Source organism: Corella eumyota, chromosome 5, assembly GCF_963082875.1.
Source record: "Corella eumyota chromosome 5, kaCorEumy4.1, whole genome shotgun sequence".
Lineage (NCBI taxonomy): Eukaryota > Metazoa > Chordata > Ascidiacea > Phlebobranchia > Corellidae > Corella > Corella eumyota.
Genome location: NC_137494.1, coordinates 3,693,624 through 3,715,257, shown reverse-complemented (window position 1 = coordinate 3,715,257; position 21,634 = coordinate 3,693,624). Strand labels below are relative to the sequence as shown.

At 30.3% G+C, this 21,634-nt stretch overlaps 3 protein-coding genes across 3 annotated transcripts; 2 read left to right on the top strand and 1 right to left on the bottom strand.

The window, feature by feature from the left end:
* The first annotated feature begins 3,445 nt into the window (after positions 1–3,445).
* On the top strand, positions 3,446–4,529 carry LOC145753006 (HIG1 domain family member 1A, mitochondrial-like). Its single transcript, XM_082569384.1, has 3 exons — positions 3,446–3,595; positions 3,709–3,821; positions 4,091–4,529. The coding sequence occupies exons 1-3, from the start codon at positions 3,550–3,552 to the stop codon at positions 4,181–4,183; spliced, it is 252 nt and encodes an 83-aa protein (XP_082425510.1). The 5' UTR covers positions 3,446–3,549; the 3' UTR covers positions 4,184–4,529.
* Positions 4,530–5,268: 739 nt separating this feature from the next.
* On the top strand, positions 5,269–8,073 carry LOC145752134 (DNA ligase 3-like). The gene has a single exon (XM_082568348.1). The coding sequence runs from the start codon at positions 5,300–5,302 to the stop codon at positions 7,844–7,846; it is 2,547 nt and encodes an 848-aa protein (XP_082424474.1). The 5' UTR covers positions 5,269–5,299; the 3' UTR covers positions 7,847–8,073.
* Positions 8,074–9,761: 1,688 nt separating this feature from the next.
* LOC145752681 (uncharacterized) lies at positions 9,762–21,407 on the bottom strand. Its single transcript, XM_082569002.1, has 18 exons — positions 21,237–21,407; positions 20,990–21,089; positions 20,675–20,773; positions 20,289–20,426; positions 19,783–20,019; positions 19,481–19,667; positions 19,242–19,391; positions 18,855–19,104; positions 17,720–17,851; positions 17,134–17,372; positions 16,814–17,012; positions 14,606–14,679; positions 14,201–14,353; positions 13,768–13,892; positions 13,474–13,679; positions 13,238–13,374; positions 11,405–13,093; positions 9,762–11,339 (listed from the first exon to the last, which is right to left on the bottom strand). The coding sequence occupies exons 1-18, from the start codon at positions 21,320–21,322 to the stop codon at positions 10,666–10,668; spliced, it is 4,875 nt and encodes a 1,624-aa protein (XP_082425128.1). The 5' UTR covers positions 21,323–21,407; the 3' UTR covers positions 9,762–10,665.
* Between the last annotated feature and the right edge of the window lie 227 nt (positions 21,408–21,634).

The following is a 21,634-nucleotide window of genomic DNA, read 5'->3' as shown; positions in this document are numbered from 1 at the left end:
AAGAGTTTTTTAAAAAAATTATTTATTATTCAATGTATATATAAATATAAAAAAATTTTAGTATTGTAGTGAGTACTCAAAGAGCAACCACACTACAATAATTAAAAAAAAAAAAAGGTTTTAATATTTTAGTGGGTTCGCCTCGAATGACCACACTATAATATTTAAAAAAAGAAAAAAAATATTTAAACTTCATATATTTTGATTATTGTTAATAAAAAATAAATTAGTTATTGGCTTAACATCTTTTTCAGTATTTTTTTTGCAAATAAAGAAAGATTAAAGCAGTTTGTTTTTTTTAACAACTACTTATTTTTTTTAGGTATGTAAATGTTGTTTAAGAAAAAAATTCTTATTATTATTTAAATTTTGTCATATTTAGTTTTTTCAAAAAAATTTTTTTGATTTAGTTTTAACATAGGCTAGAATATATTAAATTTAGGTTTTAAAAAAACTACATTGCATTACATGGCTATAAGTTGAACTACCAATCATTGTATCAATAATTTTGACATAAATTTGTACATAATTTTTTATTTTTTTAATAAAAGATTAATTTTTTTTTTTAAGTTTTTTTCAAAATTTAGAAAAATTTTTGCTTATTTTATGTTATCCTACCAAAATTAAACAATCCCATGACAGTATTTTAATTTGAAACAATTTTTTGGATTTTAATGTTTTTTTTTAAATTTAACACTCCATGCCAAAAGCGTTTAAGCAATCTGTTTGCCGTTTCTATGTAGAGATCTATTTTTAGAACGCGCAGCAGCATGTATGCTACCTGTGGACCATAAAATAACTTAGCCATTTTAGCAGGCAAAAGCATTCTTGGAATGTGCACAGAGTACAAAGAATTATAAAGATGCCACATGGCTACGTTACTTAACTAAAAAGATGTCAGCAAGGTGAATGCCACAAGGCATATAGTATATATTAGGTCCAAACATGTTACTTTATACATAAAACATAAAAACATAAAAACACATACTGATATCCGTTAATTAAACTAACAATTAGCACAAATAAAAAAGTTAATCTGGTTTTATAGTGAATGTAAATGCCATATGGTAACAAGAAGAACATAAAACAAATCATAGATATTTACATCAATATTTACAAAGCCTTTTATATCTAAAAAACAAAATTGTGCCAGGGTAAATAAACTGTCATTTTGGTAGATTTAAATACTTCTTGTTTTTATATGACAAGCACATTTACTATAAACCTGTTAGGCAAAGGTGGGCACAGTTATTTAAAAATTTAACCTTAATGAGTGTTGATAACTACCTATTCGTTAATAGATAGAAACATAACACAAGTTCAAATAATTGTTAAAATTAATCCTAAAAAAATAAGATTATCGAAACTGATATTAACAGTTTGCATTGTTAGAAACCTAGCATCTGATAATTTTTATAGTCACTTTAAAATTCTAAATTTTACAGAGTTTATTATTTTAGTAATTGCCAAAGTTAAATGATTTATTGACCACCTTTGCTATAAGACATAAATCTTAATAACATAAAAAAAAGCAAATGAAAAAATGAGTAAAACCTTACCTAGTCTGAAAAATAATGCAGCGTGTACACACAAGATTAAAATTTGGGTACCTGTATAAGCACAATCACAATAACGCTAGATAGTGTCAAAACTGCCCTATTTTCCAGACTATGTCCCTACCACATCTGTTAGTTGTAAAGAAAGTGTATGCAGATCAATTGCTCAGTCCAGATCCTGATAATCCAATCATGATTTGAATATCTTTTAAATAACAAAATTTTAAATATAGGCTATAATAATTTTTAAAAATATAAACGTTAAAGTATATCTGTATGTAGCTGGTTTAAAAATTCAATTTGTGAAAACAACATTTTTTAAATCGACGATTGTCTATGCTTGCTTTGTTTGCTTTAAAAATTTTTTTTTAAATATTATAATATTTTTTACGAAATTAACTTACCTTAAAATATTTCCATTTATTGATATATTACTTGTCTTCTTGTTTCTTTATAGGCTCTGGTAAATATATATTAATATTATTTATTAACATTCTTAAAAAATCAATAAACTACTAACAAAATAGAAAATTTTGCTCATGCTATCAGTAAAACGCGCAAAAATCACTTCAAAAAAGTGCCGATTTCGCACCTTTTACTGATAACGATACCGTGACAAAAAAGTTTAAAAATTAGTGTTTCCCCAATAAAAGTTAAATTTTTTTTTAATTTTCAAATTATAATGTTCTGTTAAAAAACTTTATTAAAATAACTTAAATTAAGAATTCTGTTTAAACCTTTACATTCAAATGTTTTAATCCATTTTTGTGTGTTAACCTAGCGTAATATTTAAAATAGAAAAAGTGAAAAAATTTAAATAAAATTAAGAATTAATTACGAATAGGTTGCCTAATATAGTGTACATGAATATAAGCGACTGTAACTTGTTATGTAAAAGTTTTTTAACATATAGGAAATACAGAAACTTCTAGATAGTATCGTTCGATTGCAAATTGAATTTACTTTTGGGACTGGGCAATAAAAACGTGGGACACAGGGGTTATAACGTCATTACCGCCCAAAAACTGATAATTGAAATACATTATTTCGTCATATAATGCACCCATTGACTGCGTCACCCCCTTTGTGCCAACTTAAAGTTAGCTTCATCCGATTAAAAAGTAAATTTACTATAGAATTGGGGGAATAAAAATGTAGCACACATGGGTTATGACGTCATGTCCGCCTAAAAGTTATTATCATTTATCAGTATCTGCTGGGTATAGTTTTCTACATTTTAAGTACCACAGATGGTTGTATGTTAACCTTATGCTATCATCGTACCAACATAACATTCTGATGACGTCATCATAAGTTACGTCAATAAAAAAATCAAACAGAACACTCTGCACAAGCACTCCGCCTTTTACATAGTGCCCAAAAGTTTTTATCCTACGTGATATAAATTTTAGGGGAAATTCCCTAAAATGAACAAATGACGAAATTTCGGCGTAAACAACATTATTTTGATTCTTTCTCCTGTTTTGACAAATAACTATCAACTTTCAGATGTTATTCATTTAACGTTAGCCATTACTAGTATAACCTTAACCTTGGGGTGTTAACAACGTTATATAACGATATATATTAGAATTGATATTGCGTAATACTCTTTCTTTAAAAAAAAGAAAAAGGCAAACTTTGTAAAAGTTAAAGGTCGTTTGGTTATTTATAATTTCACGTATTGAGTTGAATCATCCCACTTTATTAGTTATAAAAGAAGTTCAAGGAAGTGACTTTGCGAGTTTTTTGTTTACTTACCTCAAGTATATTTGAATAAATTAATTTTAAGGTTTACCTCTGTTTGTCTGTCCGTCTGTGTTGAATAAACTGTTTTTAGTTTTAATAGTCAGAATTTTAAAATTTACCTGCATGTAATTCGTGAAATAAACGTTTATGAACAAATATCTGAAATGAATTTTTTTTTAATTTCTAGTTATTGCATTGTTACCTTGAAATAAATTTAATATATAGGCCAAAATATTAAAACAACATGTCTGGAAAACATAATAAACCTGACAAAACTCTGTTTTATACAGGTAAATTGTTTAAATTAAAAATAAAATAAGCACATAGTATTAAATAATTTTTAAAGTTTTATTTAAACAACCAAACAAGGTTATTAAAATGTTTTTTTTTATTGATTTTTTAGGAGTTGGCTTGCTTACTAGCATAGTTGCTGTTGGATTTTACGGAATCAGAAAAAGAAATATTCGACTTTCGTTGTACCTAATTAATATGCGGCTTGCAGCACAAGGCTCATTTGTAAGTTAAAAGACATGTTACTGTTTTAATATACTAGCCTTTGAAAATGCACCTTTTTAATATTATATTACGCCCAAATAGGTAACAGGCTATTAATATCTTTACAGATATAATATGTAATATGTTAAAAGTTTTTGACCAAGTAATAAGATAAATTAATTATTACCTTTGTGATGTTTAAAGTAGAGTAAGCAGTTTGTGGTTTTACTTTAAATGACAATAGTAGCAAAAGTTCTCTTTTTTTTCAAATAAATAATCTTGTTTTTCAGGCCGGATTGTTAGCATGTGGTGCAGGAGTAATGTTATACCAAAGATTGACCGGCAAAACTGAAGCTGAAGAATTTGCAACAACCAAAAGATAATCCCTGTTCTACCTTTTTCATTTTATCAGTATTTTATTTTAACTTAAATATCGCCCGGCACTTGAAAAGTTGCTGTGAATAAAAAAATTGCAAAATTAAACTGTTACTAACATTTGTATAACTACATGCTGATGTTTGTTTTAAAAGCCAATCATAACTTTAATCTAAGTTATTGTTTTTAAATGTTTTTGCTGTGTCGCTGTCCGATTTTCTTCTCAAATAGCAACTTTAATTTGTACATTTATATATTCGACAAGCTGTTATTATCGTATATTAAATTTATGGAATAAGCTGTTTCTATTGTACAATAAATGTTATGTGAAATAAATAAAAAAATAACCTTTTAGTTATATATAAGTTCAGTACTTGAAATCCCTACAGAAGTTATTTAAAAGCTTTTGGTTGGAAAGTTACTTTATGGGCTTAGTTCCAAACATTTTTCTGACAACTGACTACAAAGTAAAGTTTGTCAACAACTGCATGTTATCAACACTTTCTTATTACTTCAATTAAATAATCTTCTCAACTTTTTTTAATATTAGTTACTTAGTTTATTTCACCATTCTATCTTAAGTCTACTTTTTTACCCATGCTATTTAAATTTACCTTTTACCATATGTAAAATTAGTTTTTGTTACATTATTTAACATGTTTTTAACATGCTTGCCTAGAAAATTATATATTAAAACTATTAGAAAACGAAGTTGCACGTGCTCTAAATAGAAATCATAATAAATCTGATGTTTTTCCCCGTGAGCAATCATGCGGTACTAAAACCGTTGTCAGTCCAGCTCGTTCAAACGTAAATTACGTATTGTGATGTAATAAAAGTCAAATAAATACGAGCAGGCATGCCCGTCTTCTGCCGATTGGTTTCACAATGTAAAAAAACACAGTTAAATTCCCTGACAACACATACATATAAATACTCCACGCTTTTCAATTGTTATTAGTTTTTAACTTGACTTATACAGTTTAATTCGGGCAAAGTTAAACTGCTAGATTATTTTTTGTTTTAAACACTTTATTCATTTAAATTCTGACTAATTTTAAATTGCATTTTCTTCGTAATTAGGTTTCTTGTTATAAAGTTCTGGTCTAACTTTTTATGTTTAAATGGATGACTCAAATTCCACGAAATTTTCTTGCGATTACAGCAAGCGAAAATCAAACTGCAAAAAATGCAAGCAACCGATCGAAAAGGGGGCGGCTCGGATCGCAAAAGTGACTCCAAATTTTTTCTCAGATGGCGAAGGCACGATGAAACAGTACCATCATATCCCATGCATTTTTCTAACTTTTGAACGTGCAAGAGCTACAACAAAAAAGATTGAGGATCCCAGTGATTTAGAGGGATTTGTGGACATGAAAGATGAGGAAAAGGATGAGATTAGGTCACTTATTAAAACGTTATGTGAGGCACAAGCTAAAAAGAAAACGCCTAAAAAGGGTACCCCAAAGAAGCGAAAGGCTTCTGACCCAGTAACAAGCGCTCCCCCTGCAAAAACAAGCATTAAAACATCTCCTAAAAAAGACAGTCCAACGACATCTGTGTCAGTGTCTCCTATCGACATAAAACCTAAAGTTTCTATTTCCAAAGATGATCAATTTCGTGAATTTCGACGTTTGTGTGGAGCTGTTGCAGAAGAAGCAAGCTATAATGAGAAATCTAACATCTTAAAACGATTCCTGGAAAAGGGTACGTCTGGAAACGGTTTCACTGGTGATGTGTATATGATTGTTAAGCTTCTTATGCCAGGGTCAATTAAAAGAATTTACAATCTTCAAAGCAAACAACTAGTCAAATTGTTCAGTCAAATTTTTGTGCAAGATCTAGATGAAATGGTTGAAGATTTGGAGCAAGGTGACGTTTCCGAAACAGTTTTTACATTCTTTGAATCCAGTATATCGTGCCCTCCTTTAAAGAAAAGCAATCTTACTGTACATGATGTTGATAATTATCTTGAGAGGTTATCCAAACTTACTCGTGAAGAGGACCAGATGACTTTACTGAAAACAATCACAAAAAAATGTACTGCAAATGACCTAAAAACCATTGTTCGTTTGATCAAAGGAGACCTTAAAATAACTGCTGGCCCTAAGCATATCTTGGATGCACTAGATTCAAACGCGCATGAAGCATTTAAAGCATCCAAAGATTTAAAAGATGTTATTGATCGGATTTTTGAAAAAAAGAAGAATGGAACCAAAGAGCTTGAAATCAGGGCTTCACTAATGACACCTGTAGCTCCAATGTTAGCTGAAGCCTGCAAATCAGTTGAACAAGCAATAAAAAAGTGTCCAAACGGAATGTATTCCGAGATCAAGTATGATGGTGAAAGAGTACAACTTCATATGAAGGAAGGTGATTTCCAGTTTTACAGCAGAAGTCTTAAGCCAGTGCAAAAGCATAAAATTGCACATTTTGAAGAGCATATACCAAAAGCTTTTCCAGGTGGCAATAGCATGATTTTGGACAGTGAAGTTTTGTTGGTGGACAATAAAACAAGTAACCCACTTCCATTTGGTACTTTAGGTGTTCACAAGAAATCAAAATTTCAAGATGCAAATGTTTGCTTGTTTGTTTTCGACATTCTTCATTTCAATGGGAAAAATTTAATGAAATTATCGATGAAGGAGAGGCGCAAATATTTAGAAGAAAACATGACAGAGATACCAAATCGTGTTATGTTATCTGAAATGAAATATGTTAACAAGCCCGATGATCTTAAAAATATGATTATCAGAGTTATTAAGGAAGGATTGGAAGGTCTTGTTTTAAAAGACATAAGAGGCCTCTATGAACCTGGAAAACGCCATTGGCTTAAAGTTAAAAAAGATTATCTAATGCAGGGTCAGATGGCTGATACTGCGGATCTTGTGGTTCTTGGTGCTTATTATGGTACTGGTAACAAGGGAGGGCTGATGTCAGTGTTTTTAATGGGAGTTTATGACCATGTAAAGAAGCGATGGTGCACTGTGACAAAAGTAGGTAATGGTCATGACGATAAAACCCTTGAAAAAATCAACAAAGAACTTAAAACCATTAAAATAAGCAAGGATTACAGTAAAGTACCTGCCTGGCTTAATGTAAGCAAGCAGCATGTCCCAGATTTGGTTGTTGAAGATCCAAAGAAGGCTCCAGTTTGGGAAATTACTGGAACAGAATTTACAAAGTCTGATTTACATACTGCTGATGGATTGTCTGTTCGTTTTCCAAGAGTGACAAAAATTCGCAAAGACAAAGATTGGGAAACAGCAACATCTTTAAAAAGACTACATATTTTGTTCGAAAAGTCAAAAGAAGAATCTGACATATCCTTACTACTTGACAAACCATCTACCTCAACAAAATCAAAGAAAAAGTCATCAGAAATATCAAACGCAAGTGGTTCTGAGTTACTTAAGGCTGGACAAGCTGATTTTTTGAATGATGTTTTCAAAGGGGTTCAGATTTATATTCCTAAGGATATTTCAGACTTTAAACTTTTAAAACGACATGTGGTGGCATGTAATGGCGATGTTATTGAAGAGTATGAAATAGAAAATGCAACCCATGTTGTGGAATCTGATTTGATTAAACCTAATGACATACCAAAGTTAGCAAAGTTGGTGACCTTAGAACAAATCTGGAAGTGTATTAAACAAAAAATTTCACTGTAAAATGTAAAAATGTTATTTTAGTTGCAATTGTGTTGGCGATAAATTTGTTAAAAACCATTATTTACTCATTTTAAAGGATTTATTTTAGATTATGCTGTACTAACAATAAATTAACTTTCAGTACTAAGTTTCAATGAATAATAATGTTGTAGTTGATTTCGTTTCTAATCTTATTTAGAATGTTAAATGTTAGCATTGTTTATTTTTTATGTAAATTTAATTTTAATTTTGACATGCCCTAAATATGTAGGCGAAAGTTGTTATTTTCAATAAAACAGTGTAACAAAATCTTTGCTTACTTTTGCATTTTTGGCCAATATAAAGACTGGCACAGAAGTAGTTTATGTTTAATAACAAATCAGAAATAACTAGGACCACTAAAATGGCAGGATACAAATATAACAATTATGTTATATTTATAAACAATTTTAGTATTACATAAGGTGGTTAGTGGGTGGGAAATTACTTAAAACTACATCACTGTTGTTAATTCCATTGGGCCACCAACTCGGTACCAACAAAAAAGTGATTTGCATAGTATCACACTTTTTTATTAAATTTTAAACCTTTGGTGGCCCTTGGAAGATCTTACCCGCCGCTAAGCACCATAAAAGGTGACTGCACGGCCGCTTTGGGCAAGAAATTCACAAGGACCGGGTGTGGAAGGGAATTGGGGTTGTCAAGAAGTTTTTGAGGCTTCCGACGGAAAGAAGGGGTGGAACTGCATGAAAGCAGCGCCAATTTCGATGAAATCAGTGCTGTGGGCGTGGTGTTATTTCTCCAACACGACGGTTTCTTTCCAATGAAATTGCGATGTAAGCGAAGTGAACACGACTTGAACTGCCATGGTTAACCCTTCCACGTCACAACAGAATCGAGTTACATCGGTAAGCGAGCGATGCCTTTTATACTCCAATAAAAAAACGTTGCCTTTTTCTTTTTACTAGGTTGCTAGGAAACAAATATACGCGTCATAATCATGCCGTCATAGATATGATGTTTGTACACACACAAAGGTTTTATAACTTTAAAAATATCATTTGGTGGACTGTATCTTTAAAAAAATTACGTTCTATAACGTACAAATACTTTACTAAGCTAACTAAAATTTGTGGGAACGTTGTCACTTTCCAAAGGGCCACCAAAGGCATCAGCAAAAAAATAAAATGCAAAGTAGCACACTTTTTTGTTAAATTTAGTACCATAGGTGGCCCTTGTAAGATCCTACCCGTCGCTAAGCACTATAAAAGGTGACTGCACGGCCGCTTTGGGCAAGAAATTCACATGGACCGGGTGTGGAAGGGAATTAGGGTTGTCAAGAAGTTTTGGAGTCTTCCGACAAAAAGAAGGGGTGAAACTGCATGAAAGAAGGGGTGGAACTGCATGAAAGCAGCGCCAATTTTGATGAAATCACGTGTGGTCTTTGACGATGGTTTCTTTCCAGTGAAATTGCGATGTAAGCGAAGTGAACACGACTTGAACTGCCATGGTTAACCCTTCCACGTCACAACAGAATCGAATTACTTTCCGAACAAAGGGAAGCTTTTTATACTCAAAACGAATTCATAAATCTTTTTTCTTTTGCTGTAGTTGCTAAGAAACAACTTTACGCGTCATAACTAATAATAGAAGTTTGGCGTTATGACAACATTGCGCAACGTAATGTAATGTGACTGAATGTAAAGTAAATAATAAGGTAGGGCACGGAATTAATCTACAAATATTAATGTTTATCACATATTTATTTTCTAGCAGTTAAAGGTGGTAATAAGATTTATTTGTACAGCTATTAGCACGCCTTTGTAGATCATTTGTTCATCTACATTTCCTAAACAACTGCCACAAACTTCTTTTAAAATTGATAAAAAAAAATTGATGTGCTTCCACAAAATAACTAAGTTTTGCTTTTGTTTATTTCGATATTGCAATGACGCGGTAGCTTATAACAAAAAAAATCGACATTAATTTAAAAGAAAAAGAATTGCCAAGAATAAACATATTTAATTCCTTTAAAACACGATTTTAAAAACGAACTTTGTTACTTTTTATGCTTAAATAAATTTAATTTGCTCTTTGTTAAGCCTTAAAAATGGCTTATTTTTAATATAAACAGTTGCTTAACAAATACCATTAAATGTGCAAATATAACACAATGAATAAATATGAAAATCAACACAATGACCATTTAAGCAACATACTAAATATTTTCAGAAACATGTAAGTAAAAAAATAGTTAGGAAAAATCAACTCTTTTACATAAACTATTTTGCTATAAACTGAGATATAAATTTTCTTTTGCACCTTAATCAGTAAACATAAAAAAGGGGAAAAAATATTTAAGTGTACCGGGTAGTGATAAAGTCTGATAACTCAATTGCAAGTAATAATACTTTTCTCTTAAAAATAACACAGCCTTAACACAACACTTTAACAAAAAGGAATGCTATCATTTGTTCAACCTAAACAGTGCGAATTGGAATAACAGATTATTTTCAAAAACACAGCAAATCATTTTTTAAGTTAATATCTTAACAGTCGCTTTATTTTTTGAAGATTACCTCTGTTTTAAATGCACCATGGCATTGTCAATTCACAGTGCGACGATTTTAGAGTTCAAATTGTGAGAAAAAAAAGCAAAAAAGGTGATTTTGGCATGGCGGAAAACATGATCAAACTTAAATTTGTTACAAAAAACCTATTGATATTTACTATTTGCGTAAATAAATGTTTTATGAACTTAGCCATCAAGTAACAAAAACTTGAATTTAAATCAAATTCAACCAATGTTTTAAAGGCATACGAATTTTATTTATTAAAATTTAAACCCAAGATAAACTAGAGCAAGCGGACTGCGCTTGATTGACAGGAAAATCTTGCGCCGGAGTCACGTGACTGATGGGCGGAGCGTAAGTTTCGTGCTGGTAGTAGTTCAACGAGGCAATACTTGCTCGCGAATAATTGGAATTGTTTGTGTTTTGTTGCCTGTTGAACAACATACCCTCGGCGTACGACGCGCGCTGTTGCTTTTTACGCGGCGTGACGTCATAACTGTGGTGAATGACGTCACGAGCTGGGGAACTGACGTCACAAAATGGGCGAATGGTATCACGTGGTGGGTGAACGCTGCTATGGGGAGGATTAATGTTGTCACGAGTTGGGCGAATGACGTCATGCGGACGAGTGACGTCATCAAAATGTTGTTGTCGTTGGGAATTATTTTCGCCGAAGTCGCGATTTAAAACCCTGCGTTCCAACTGGTTTTGGTGAAATAATTTTCGACGGGGAGGGTAGGAATGTTGTTGTTCGTGGTAGTAATTGGGTTTGTCAAAATATGGCTCCACGTTTTCGACATACTCGTACGTTTTATTGCTGTATGACGTACCTGGGTTGTCGTATGACGTCATGGGAAAATTGTTCGACGTGTCAGAAGTGGTGTTTGGTGGATTAGGTGAGTTATATTGGTGGTTTTGGTCATGAGATTGTGATGGGTGACCTAAATTATAAAAAAAAATTAGAAATTAAATAATATTGATTATGTTGTTTTAAAATGTAGCTTACTTGAATCGGAGAGTCTTCTTCTGCTATTGCTCCAACTATTGCTATTAGAAGGTGGAGGATAGCTAGGTCCATGAGGTGAGGACCTTGATAATCTTCTTGGAAGAGGAATAGGCCTTGCAAACTCCGGAACATTATGAGGATCTGTATCGTCTCCAGTTGACAAAGATCGACCATGCTTTCTTGGTGCTGGTAACGGATGATAAGTGGTACCGTTGCGGTGCTGTGTGGTAACGGAATGGTGCCGTTGAGGTAGTATTGCAGTGTGAGTGGGTAAATCGTGCAAGTTTTGGTGATTATTGGTATCATGAGATGGATAGGAATCAACACTTTGTGAACGGTTGTGATATAATTTCTGTTGATTTTCGTACCTTGATGAACTTGAGTTAAATAAGTTCATGAACTCAGGTTTTGGCGGGGTCAAATCGATATAATCTTGTCTTTGTTTACCTTCTGGGTTAAATGTGTCAAGTTTTGGAGTGTAAACTGTACAAGAATGTGCTGATGATTTATAAGTAAGACCAGCTTCGCTGTCGTAATAAGTTTTATCACATTGATAACCTACTAGTTTCATACTGTGTGAATTCTGCGACATTGGATAATTCTGGTGATCAAGTTTAACATTAGATTCAAAGCGATTTGAATTTTCACTTAAAAAATTAGGATGATTATTATGATTATGGCTGTTTTGATGTGACAAGTTGTTGTACACTTGGTTTACATTGGGCTGTCTCCATTGGTTAGCTGGGTAGTGAGGTTGCTTAAAATCCTTTCTACTATGTGGTTGAGTGGTATAGTTTTCACTGTAGGTTTTATTTAATTTTCGATGTGATTTTGAGCTGCTTTGATCACTTTGATTATAATTTTGGGACTGTTTTTCATCTGGTTTTAGACCAACAAGAGCAATAAATGAACCATAATGAGATTTTTTCTGAAGACCCTTATCTTCTGGTATGGAATAACACTGAACACTGTATCGTTTATTAGAAGTTGTGAAATCAATTGAAGCTTCTTTGTTTAAAGTCGTGACCGTTTCTTTATCTTTTAAATCCAAAACTTTAAAGTTCTCGTTCAAATCAAGATGTAAATCATTCGTATCTTCATTGTTTGGTAATTCAGAATTACCTTCTTCGTTATATATATTCGAAATTTTTTCAGTCTGTTTAGTTTTGTTAATTTTCATTGATTTTAAATTGTTTTCCCGATCTGGACTTAATTTTCGAGGAGACACGCCAAGTAATTCTGCTGCACTTAGTTTGGTTTGTTTTTTAAAATTATCAGAAACAAAAACGCAATCATCAGCTGTTAATTTATCAATATTTTTAATAGATTTCTCTTTGAAATGGCTTGCTATTTCTTGTTTTCTATGACTTCTTACATTTTCCTTTAAAGAAATACGCTTTAAGAGTTGATCTCTTGCAAAAGTTGATTGTTTTTTAACAGAACGAGCTGATTTTGAACCAGAATTATCAAAATCGATTGATTCCGAAGTTAATTCTTCAAGTTTTGAAGTTTTAGACCTGGTTTGGTGAATTTTTTGATTGTTGTTTTTGTTTTGTGACGAGGTTTGTTTTACTGTTGATATGGCAGCAAACATTGGTTCACCAGTTAACGACTGCTCTGAGGCTACCCTTTTGATGGTAACCATGGCATTGTCATCGGAATTGTTTTCTACCAGTTCTGGTGTTTTTGCTAAAAAAAATTCTACTTTTCAAAATTTGTTATAAAAAAGTTATAATAAATTTAAACATTCTAGGAGTACCATTGAACAAATAAAAATAAACTTAAACTTGGTTTAAATTTCCAGACTTCAAACTGCAAGAACAAAATTAATACCTTTTAAAAGTACAGAGGGTCTGTAATTAAGTGGGTCAAAATCTAACCCCCTTTCACCCATGATGCTTGGAAAGTCAGATGCAAGGCCAGAGAATGGACTACAACTTCTAATTAACTCATTACTTGGCTCTGTGGGCCTGAAAACAAAAAATATAAGTTTATAAAAACAAACTTTTTTTGCTTGGCAAAAATTCCATGAAAATAAATTAAATCTATATTAATAAAATTTAATTTACTTGTTTTTCAGGGGTAAAAAAGTGGGATGAAAAGGATGATTTCCACTTTTCGTGGGACTGATTTTCCCCGAATAAATTCCACCTGCAGGGCGTGAATGTCGTTTTCGAGATTTATTCTCTTTATCGCCATCCACTGTCGTGTGATGTCGCAAAACTACGGGGGAAGTTTGGGGTTCGGGGAATTCTCGTTCCAACATACCAGGACCCTGAGTAAATGTTATATTTTTAAGGTCTGATGTAGTTTTGAAAACAAATTTTCTTCTGTTTTTTTAACAGTTATGTATTAAGCCTGACCTCTAGTGATACAGCATGAGTTAAAGATGATTTTGAAAAGTCAAGGGGTCGCTTTACTTTTGATAATTTTTGTTGGGAACCGTGAGAAACTAAAGAATCATCACTCTGACATCTACGTAGAGATGCTAAAGATAAAAAAAATAATTGATAAAGGAAATTTTTTACAAAATCATATTTTTTTAACATTTTGTTTTTTTAAGATTAAAAGATCCAGTAATACTTTAAACAAAATAAAAAATAATTCCCTTATTAAGCATATTTATTTTGGTTGGTAGAAGTTATGCTTTAACTTATGTGTTCCTGTTAGAAATGCTTTGAATTAATATAAACAGGAAATGGGCAATATAATATCAAATTTCAATTGAATTAAAAAATGTCCTAATTTTTAAATTTTTTTATCAATTTTACACCTTAAATTTAAAAGCAATTTTACCTTGTCTTTGCACAGAGTTGCCATGTCCTTTTTTCAGTAAACTTCCAAGTTTGGTTTTCCAACCAAAATGTTTGTTGGTTGGTGACATTTCTCCCGGTGTTCTTAATTCTTCAACAGAACCAAGATGATCTGTATATTGATGAAGCACACCACCTAACAACATGGTATAATTCAAATTTAAATAAGTATATATTTGTAATTTAAACTAGGGAAAAAAGTTAGGACTCGTTTTTTTTATGAGCTTTAAATTAATTCCATTGAAGTTTTCTTAATTATATGGTTTACACAATTTTTTTTAAAAGTGCAACTCTTTTAAGTGAAAACTCCATAATAATTTTGGTATAGTATTAAAAAATGTTGTGATTTAAAATCACTGCATTACTGCTATAAAAATCTTTTATTTACCTTGTTTTTTAACCCGAGATGAGTAATTATGGGGCAGAGTGGAAGAGCCGGCACCTCTCTTATGCCCACGTTTTCTACATTAAAATATTAAGAATAATTTACTTGTTAAAAATATCAATAAAACTGTATTTGTTTAATGTGTTGGAAAAATAAATAAAAATAACAACTAACATGAATACAACAATCAAACACAACTTTTAGATTACTTTAATGCACTTTTAACAAGAACATAACTGTTAAGCCAATTTTTAATATTTTTTGTTAAAAGTTAATTTAATTTTACATTTAAACAAGTAAAAAATTAAAGTGCTTTTAAATTTAAGGTTAAAAATCGTGAAAAGTAAAACAGAAGAAAACTTACATAACCACCAATGCAGATTTTGAACTCACGAAAACAAACAACAACTTAATCTCGCAGATTATGATGTCACAAAGGTTATAAATAAAGTGACAAGGTTACATGCAAGATTTCGAAAAAGGTAGAAAACAAAAAAAACATGCAAAACAAACAAAGTGCAAACAAATAACAAAAAAGTGAATCGATTCAACATGCATTAAATTAAAATTTCATAAAATCTTCATGCAATTCTTAAAATTATTTAAACTAATAGAATTTTTGCATAAAAATTAAAAAAAAACGTGTTTTGAATTTAAGTAATTTTTCTCCTTTTTCTGTAAAAAAAATGTTCGTTTTTAAGAATTTTTGTACCGATTATTACAAAAACTCATAGTGGCAGCTAAAATAAATAAAACAATTGCTACTCAAAAGCGATGATAATAAAAACTACTAAAAAACTAAATATTAGTTGCATATTTACAGCTACGTAAAACTTTTGATCAGTAATCAACGAAACCCAAACTTAAATGAAAGCTAAATGCTGAGGTTAGGGCACTACAAGAAAGCTGCAAATTAAACCAAAGAAAAGGGTTTTATATTAGGTTTGTTAAACTTTAAGTAAAAGTTGAAAAAATTAAATTTTTTTAAATTAATTTTTTGCTCTGAAAAAAATTAATTTTGCAGATTGCAAGATAAGGGTAGGGCTGCAAATTATAATCGGAGCAAAAAAAGAAATAGAAATTAAAGTTGAGAGGATTTTCTGCGAGATTCTTTGTCATTATCAATGTTGGTTTTAGTTTGTGTGTCGGCCGGCTTGTTATCGTTTTGAGTAAGTAGCTCACTTATCGTGACATGACGGTTACGTCGTTTTTGCGAGAAGTCACCATAAGAACGACGTCTGTCACCATAAATTTAATTTAAATATTTAAAACTATTTTTTATGATAAAAAATTAAAGTAAAAAAAATTATTTAATTAGAATAGAAATTGGAATAAAGGATAATTTTGTTTTGTGTTTATCTATAACATTTAAAAGCTTAAAAATTTGACTTTTGAAAAAGAAAAAATATATTTGTTGCTTTACAATAAAAACAGATAAAAATTAGATAAGTTAAAGAAAGGTTCAATTATCGTTAGTGGTTAATTCCTTGTGCTTAAGTTTTTTAGTGTAAAAAATTTAAACTTTTAGGCTATCCAAAAATCTAAGAAAAAAGTAAACCATGAACATATAAATATAAAACAATCCTGTTACCCTGTTAACGTTATCAACCTATCTACACTGCTAAATAGAACTTTAAATGTTAATTGAAATTAAATGTTAGGCAGCCAAATAGGTTCAGTAAATGAAGTTAGTAAATGGGGCAGGCCAAATAAAATAATTGACAATCAACATCACAAAATTACAACAAAATACTAAATTACGAAAAAGTTTTTTATGCAACATAACAAAAGCTACTAAAACAAGCTTTTTTCAGCATGTATAACTTAGGGCTTTTCAACTTAAACTTGAATATATTTCTAGGTCTTATAAAATGTTAAGAGACACTTAAATATAAGGGATAACAAACCATAAACTATTTTAAATATGAACCTCAATTTTTTGCATAATTTGTTTTGCTTAAGTATAAGTAATATCAAATATCTACGTTTTAATTTTAACTTTAAAAATGAATGCTAGTATTTTGTGCAAAATTCATAAAAACTAAAAGTACCAATAAAATAGGCTATAACTTATATAAGTTTATACGTTAAAGTGAATTTTAAACAAAAACAAAACATTACAAAAAAATAACAACCCAGAATAGAACAAAAAATGTTTTTTCATTCAAACATAAAAATAAACCAAAAATTTTTAAAACACAATTTTGTTACCTTCTTTCATAAGAAGAAGATTTTCCTTCCTGACTCCTCATCCTCGGAGTAGCTGTGGTGCTAAGATCTGAGATGTTGAGGCTGTCGGAAGATGCAGGAGCTACCATTCCTCCTCTGGATCTTGCTTGTGCTTCCTCCAAGCTGATCAGCTTAGGAGGGGGAAGGATCATAAGGGATCGAGGACGGGGAGGTTTGTGCTCTATGGAGGCGAAAAAAAAATAAAGTTTTAAAATAAAGAAATTTACTTATTTAACAATTTTTTGTGATATCACACAATTTACATTTCAATAAAAGGTTACGAGATAGCAAAGTGCACTTACCTGCGTCATATTGCTTGGTTTGAAGCTTATCACTAAACAATAAATCTCCATTTACAATAAGAAATTCAGTCACAACAGATTGAACTCTGGCTTCGGTAAAGGCTGCTAACCCGGCCTCTAAGTCCCTAGATCTCAGTAAATTCGGTGCCCACACTATAGCTAAGTTCCTGCAATGCATTGAAGTGTTGGCATCACGTTGGGCCATGAATCGTAAATGTGTGATAAGGTGTTTAAGAGTTCTAAAAAAATAAAATTGGTAATAAATTTTTTTTTTCTTAAATTAAAAAAATTATTTTCTTTTTTTTTAAATATTAACATGAGCAACATTTAATAATTACTTAATAAATGTCATTTTTAAATGTAAAACAAAACACACCTTGGTATTAAGTAATTTTGTTACATTATTATTGATTTTTCCTTAAAAATCACAACCTCATTAATTATTTATCTTATTACCCTAAATTAAAATTAGATTTGCACATCAGACGTTTTTAAAAAAAAAGGCTAAAAACCTAAAAAACAAATTAACATGATTAAATAACTAACACTTAATGAAAACACTTAATTAATACATTAATCATTTTACCTGTAATGTGGAGGTGGTAGTTGTTGAATAACGTCATGAACTTTTAATAATCTTTCCTCTGCCTCATATTCTGTAACTGCACTTGCAAATCGGTCATAAAGTTGGTACGTCAATAAGGGATTGGGTAGTTCTCTGGACAAAAACAAAGTTTAATTTGATTCATATGTGAAAAGACAATTTAAATTTATTTAATCTTAGTTTTTTTTTAATTATATTGTATATTGTTCAGAAATTGAATAAAAAAAAATTCAACTTTTTATGATTTACTAAAAATAGAAATTTCAATAAAGGTCATTTTAAAATTTGATAATTTTTTTCTGAAATCAAAACTGTCACTATGTATAACTTTATAGACAAATGATTCATTAATTTGTTAGAAAAATCTGCCCTGCAGCATCATTAAATATTAATACTCTTAAACCACAGCATAAAAATAGACTTCAATGAAAGAAAAATTGAATTATTTTTTAAATGAAAATTGACGGGTTGTTTTATAGTCATAAATCAAAAAATAAAACAACAATTTATAACAAAAATATTCGATAAAAAAATCAACAAAAAATATATATAACTAATGGTTTGTGAAAATAAATAAAAAAGGTTAAAAAATATAAAAAAATTGTAACACAAAAAAGTTATTCTGAAGCCTTACTAGCAAAATATAACTTGTTAAAATGTGAAATAAATAGTCTTAATTACAAGGTGACATCATGTTATACACAGCTTAATTTAATGGTAAGAAAACTGTCGTTTTAGTCAGACAAAACACTAATTATAAGATGCACAAGTGCTAATTAAAATATTTTACATTTAAACCATTGAAAAATTTGTCTAGATTTGGGTTAAGAAGATTTGGATATAAAATTTCATTAACTAAAAACATGTTTTATTAGGGACAAAAATAGATAATTAAAAAGTAATTTAAATGTTGTGTCGATTTGTGATGTTATAAATAATATACTTATTTTAACTTTAAGAAATCATATAGTGCGAAATGTATTATTTCAATTGCCCTATTTTTACTAAATTGTATTTTAAAGTCATTTTTCTAACCTGCTTAAAGTTAAAAGTCTTAATATGAAACTGAATTTACTCTCTAATGGCAAATTATTTATTCAAAAATCAAAAAACTAACCTGAAATAAAGTTTACAGAGTCCTGCAACACTATGAGGATCACAGATTAAATTTCCATTTTTTGACATCCCAGGTACATGAGCATTGTTAGGTAATCCTACAATATCCTTCTCCAAATCTGGCCTACGGTCAGAATCAAACTCGTAACGCAGAAACCGAATATGCGACGCGACACCAGAGATGCGATATATTCCATCTACAATTCCATGTTGTTCCACAAACTTTGTGCAATCAGTAACAACTAGTGGAACTAAAAAAATTTAAAATTCAAATTAAAACACTGCATTTTAAAACATAAATGAATATTTAAATCTATATTGAACATAGTTAATTAATTGACAGGGTTTATATTTTAAATTAAAAAAGAAAAAATTTTGTTCTTCTTACTTTCATCCCCAGATCTGTGTAGAAATTCCCCCAAATCGCAACCAAAAACCCGCTCTCTTAAAATTCCCTTTCTTTTAAGTTGAGCTTTTGATGGTCTAGTGTCCAGAAATGATCTTAAAAACTCCATAAATTTTCCATGTTTTCTTGTAACTGTAAAAAATAAAAAGTGAATAAAATTTTTTTTTTAAACATCAAAGAAAAATTGGGAGGGATAAAAAATTAAAAATATTAAAACTTACTCGGCTTACTTGGTGACCCAACTCCATGCAAAGGGGGTGAAAAAGGACGCTCATGCGTGGCAATAACGTCAGTGGCACTATTTATCCTTCGAACACACTGGGAGGGGAAAGACCCCACTTTTAACCCTTGTTTACCCCTCCACCAACCTGTCGCCCCCATTTCTATAATGGAAACCATGTCACCCACCTAAGAAAAGTAAAAAATTCTGTTAAAGCAAAGAAAATGACTTTTTTATTTAATATTTAAAAATAAATAAAATCAAAAAAAAAAATTACTATTACAACTCAAACTTCTAACTTACCTCCAGACTTATATCATCATCTTCTTGTGCTTGATACCTTCTCACAACTCGTGCTGCTGCCACAGCCGGTATATTAATATCTGCCACATCACCAAGTGCATGTGGAGCCAGGTTACGTCCATGATTGTCAATTTCAAGCCAATGTAAGACTGGGGCACATGCAATCCCGCTACTTATATCACCTCTAGTGAGGGAGGTTAGTTGTTGGAGGTAAATTCGAAGTCGATTTTGAATAATCTGTTAAAAGGTTAAAAATTTATAATTTTAGTCACACAGTTTTTCAATTTATTAAATGGTATTTTTCAGTTCATTTTAAATCAGTTTTTGCCTTTTTAAAACAACTGTTTTAAATTAGTATAGCATTTAAAAATATGGTTGCAAGTTTTTATATTTAAATATATATATATATATCATTTGGTCACTTATTAAGAAAAGAGACAAAAAGAGGAAGGGGTATGGACTACAAAAATTATTAAAATTTGCAACTTTTTTGATGTAAAACTCACGCTGATAGTTTTGGTGATTAATTCAGATTCGACGATAGGTGGAAGTTGTGAAAAACTTCGGTCATAAACACATTCATGCAACCATTTATCTAAGGTTTGAAAGTGCGACAAACTTCGTCTTACCACACAAGAATTTCCCTATAAAATATTACTTTCAAATTTAAAACAGAAGGTGATTAATTTAACAACATAAATGGTCAGAAAATATAACAGAAAAATTGATATCAATAATTGAAATTTGATACTACAAAAATTATAACAACAAAACAATATTATGATTACTTGAATAATATACTTTTAATTTATACTGAATTAATTAAGGGTTTTAAATGAAAAAGGGCTACAATTGTTTACTAAGCTGTTTAAAAAAGTGATAAAATTCTTACCTGACATGTTATCCTCACACCAAAAACTGGTCTGCAATCCTCAAAATTAAACGAACCATTTATTTTTAAACCATCTGTGGTGTCTTCTAATAATGCAACCTAAAAATATATATAAAATTACAAATAAAAATGTTTAATTTTGATAGGCCTATTCATTTTTTTTGTATTATTTACTTTGATTTTTTTTACAAACTGTGATTTGCTAATGGTTTTACATTAAAACATTTTATTTGGCTTATTTAAAAAGTAATTTTCTTGAAGCATTTGTATAACATCAGGTTCGAAAATAAATATGATTTATATATTTGAATTTACTTTGATTTTTCCGTAATCAACTGAGTCATAATGAAAATGTTCACATTCTTCTATCCTTGGAAACTTGCTTTCTGTATCTGTAACTTCTATTAATGATTGTCTGCAAGAAAACATTGTCTCAACATTAATTTGTATATAAATGCCTTAATTTAAAGGCAAAATAATGTGCATTTAACATTAAAATAATGTGCACATATTTATATAATTAGAAAAAAGCTATAAACAATTTAGCAGAAGTTGTATTAACCTTGTTGTAACTGGTGCAGAAAGTGATCTGAAAGGTTTGTGCTTGCTTGTGTTAGAGACTTGGACAAAATTGCTTTCATGCGGCATATTGCAACAATGTTGCTGTCATTTTACATTGAAACTAAGCACTTTCTGACTTTTCTTTTAACTTTGCATTTTTTAATTAATTTAATAAAGCCTGCAAGTATAAAGTTAAACAAAGTTAAATAGTTGTAAGCCTATAACAGTTGAAGTATCACTAATACATACAAAAATAATTTATCATAGTTATTAATATAAAAATAAGTGTAAAAATTTTAAATCTGAAAATAAGATCCGTTTTTTATTTTTTCAAAATATCAAAAAACAAACAGACTGACTAATAATTAATGAAATTAACACCTCTTAAATATGCTTTCA

Coding starts and splice junctions, on each gene's coding strand:
- LOC145753006 (XM_082569384.1), top strand. CDS start 3,550: ATGTCTGGAAAACATAATAAACCTGACAAAACTCTGTTTTATACAG. Junction 3,596..3,708: donor CAAAACTCTGTTTTATACAG/GTAAATTGTTTA, acceptor TTGATTTTTTAG/GAGTTGGCTTGCTTACTAGC. Junction 3,822..4,090: donor TTGCAGCACAAGGCTCATTT/GTAAGTTAAAAG, acceptor CTTGTTTTTCAG/GCCGGATTGTTAGCATGTGG.
- LOC145752134 (XM_082568348.1), top strand. CDS start 5,300: ATGGATGACTCAAATTCCACGAAATTTTCTTGCGATTACAGCAAGCGA.
- LOC145752681 (XM_082569002.1), bottom strand. CDS start 21,322: ATGCCGCATGAAAGCAATTTTGTCCAAGTCTCTAACACAAGCAAGCAC. Junction 14,354..14,605: donor ATCTCGGGTTAAAAAACAAG/GTAAATAAAAGA, acceptor CCATGTTGTTAG/GTGGTGTGCTTCATCAATAT. Junction 13,375..13,473: donor TTTTTACCCCTGAAAAACAA/GTAAATTAAATT, acceptor TTTTGTTTTCAG/GCCCACAGAGCCAAGTAATG.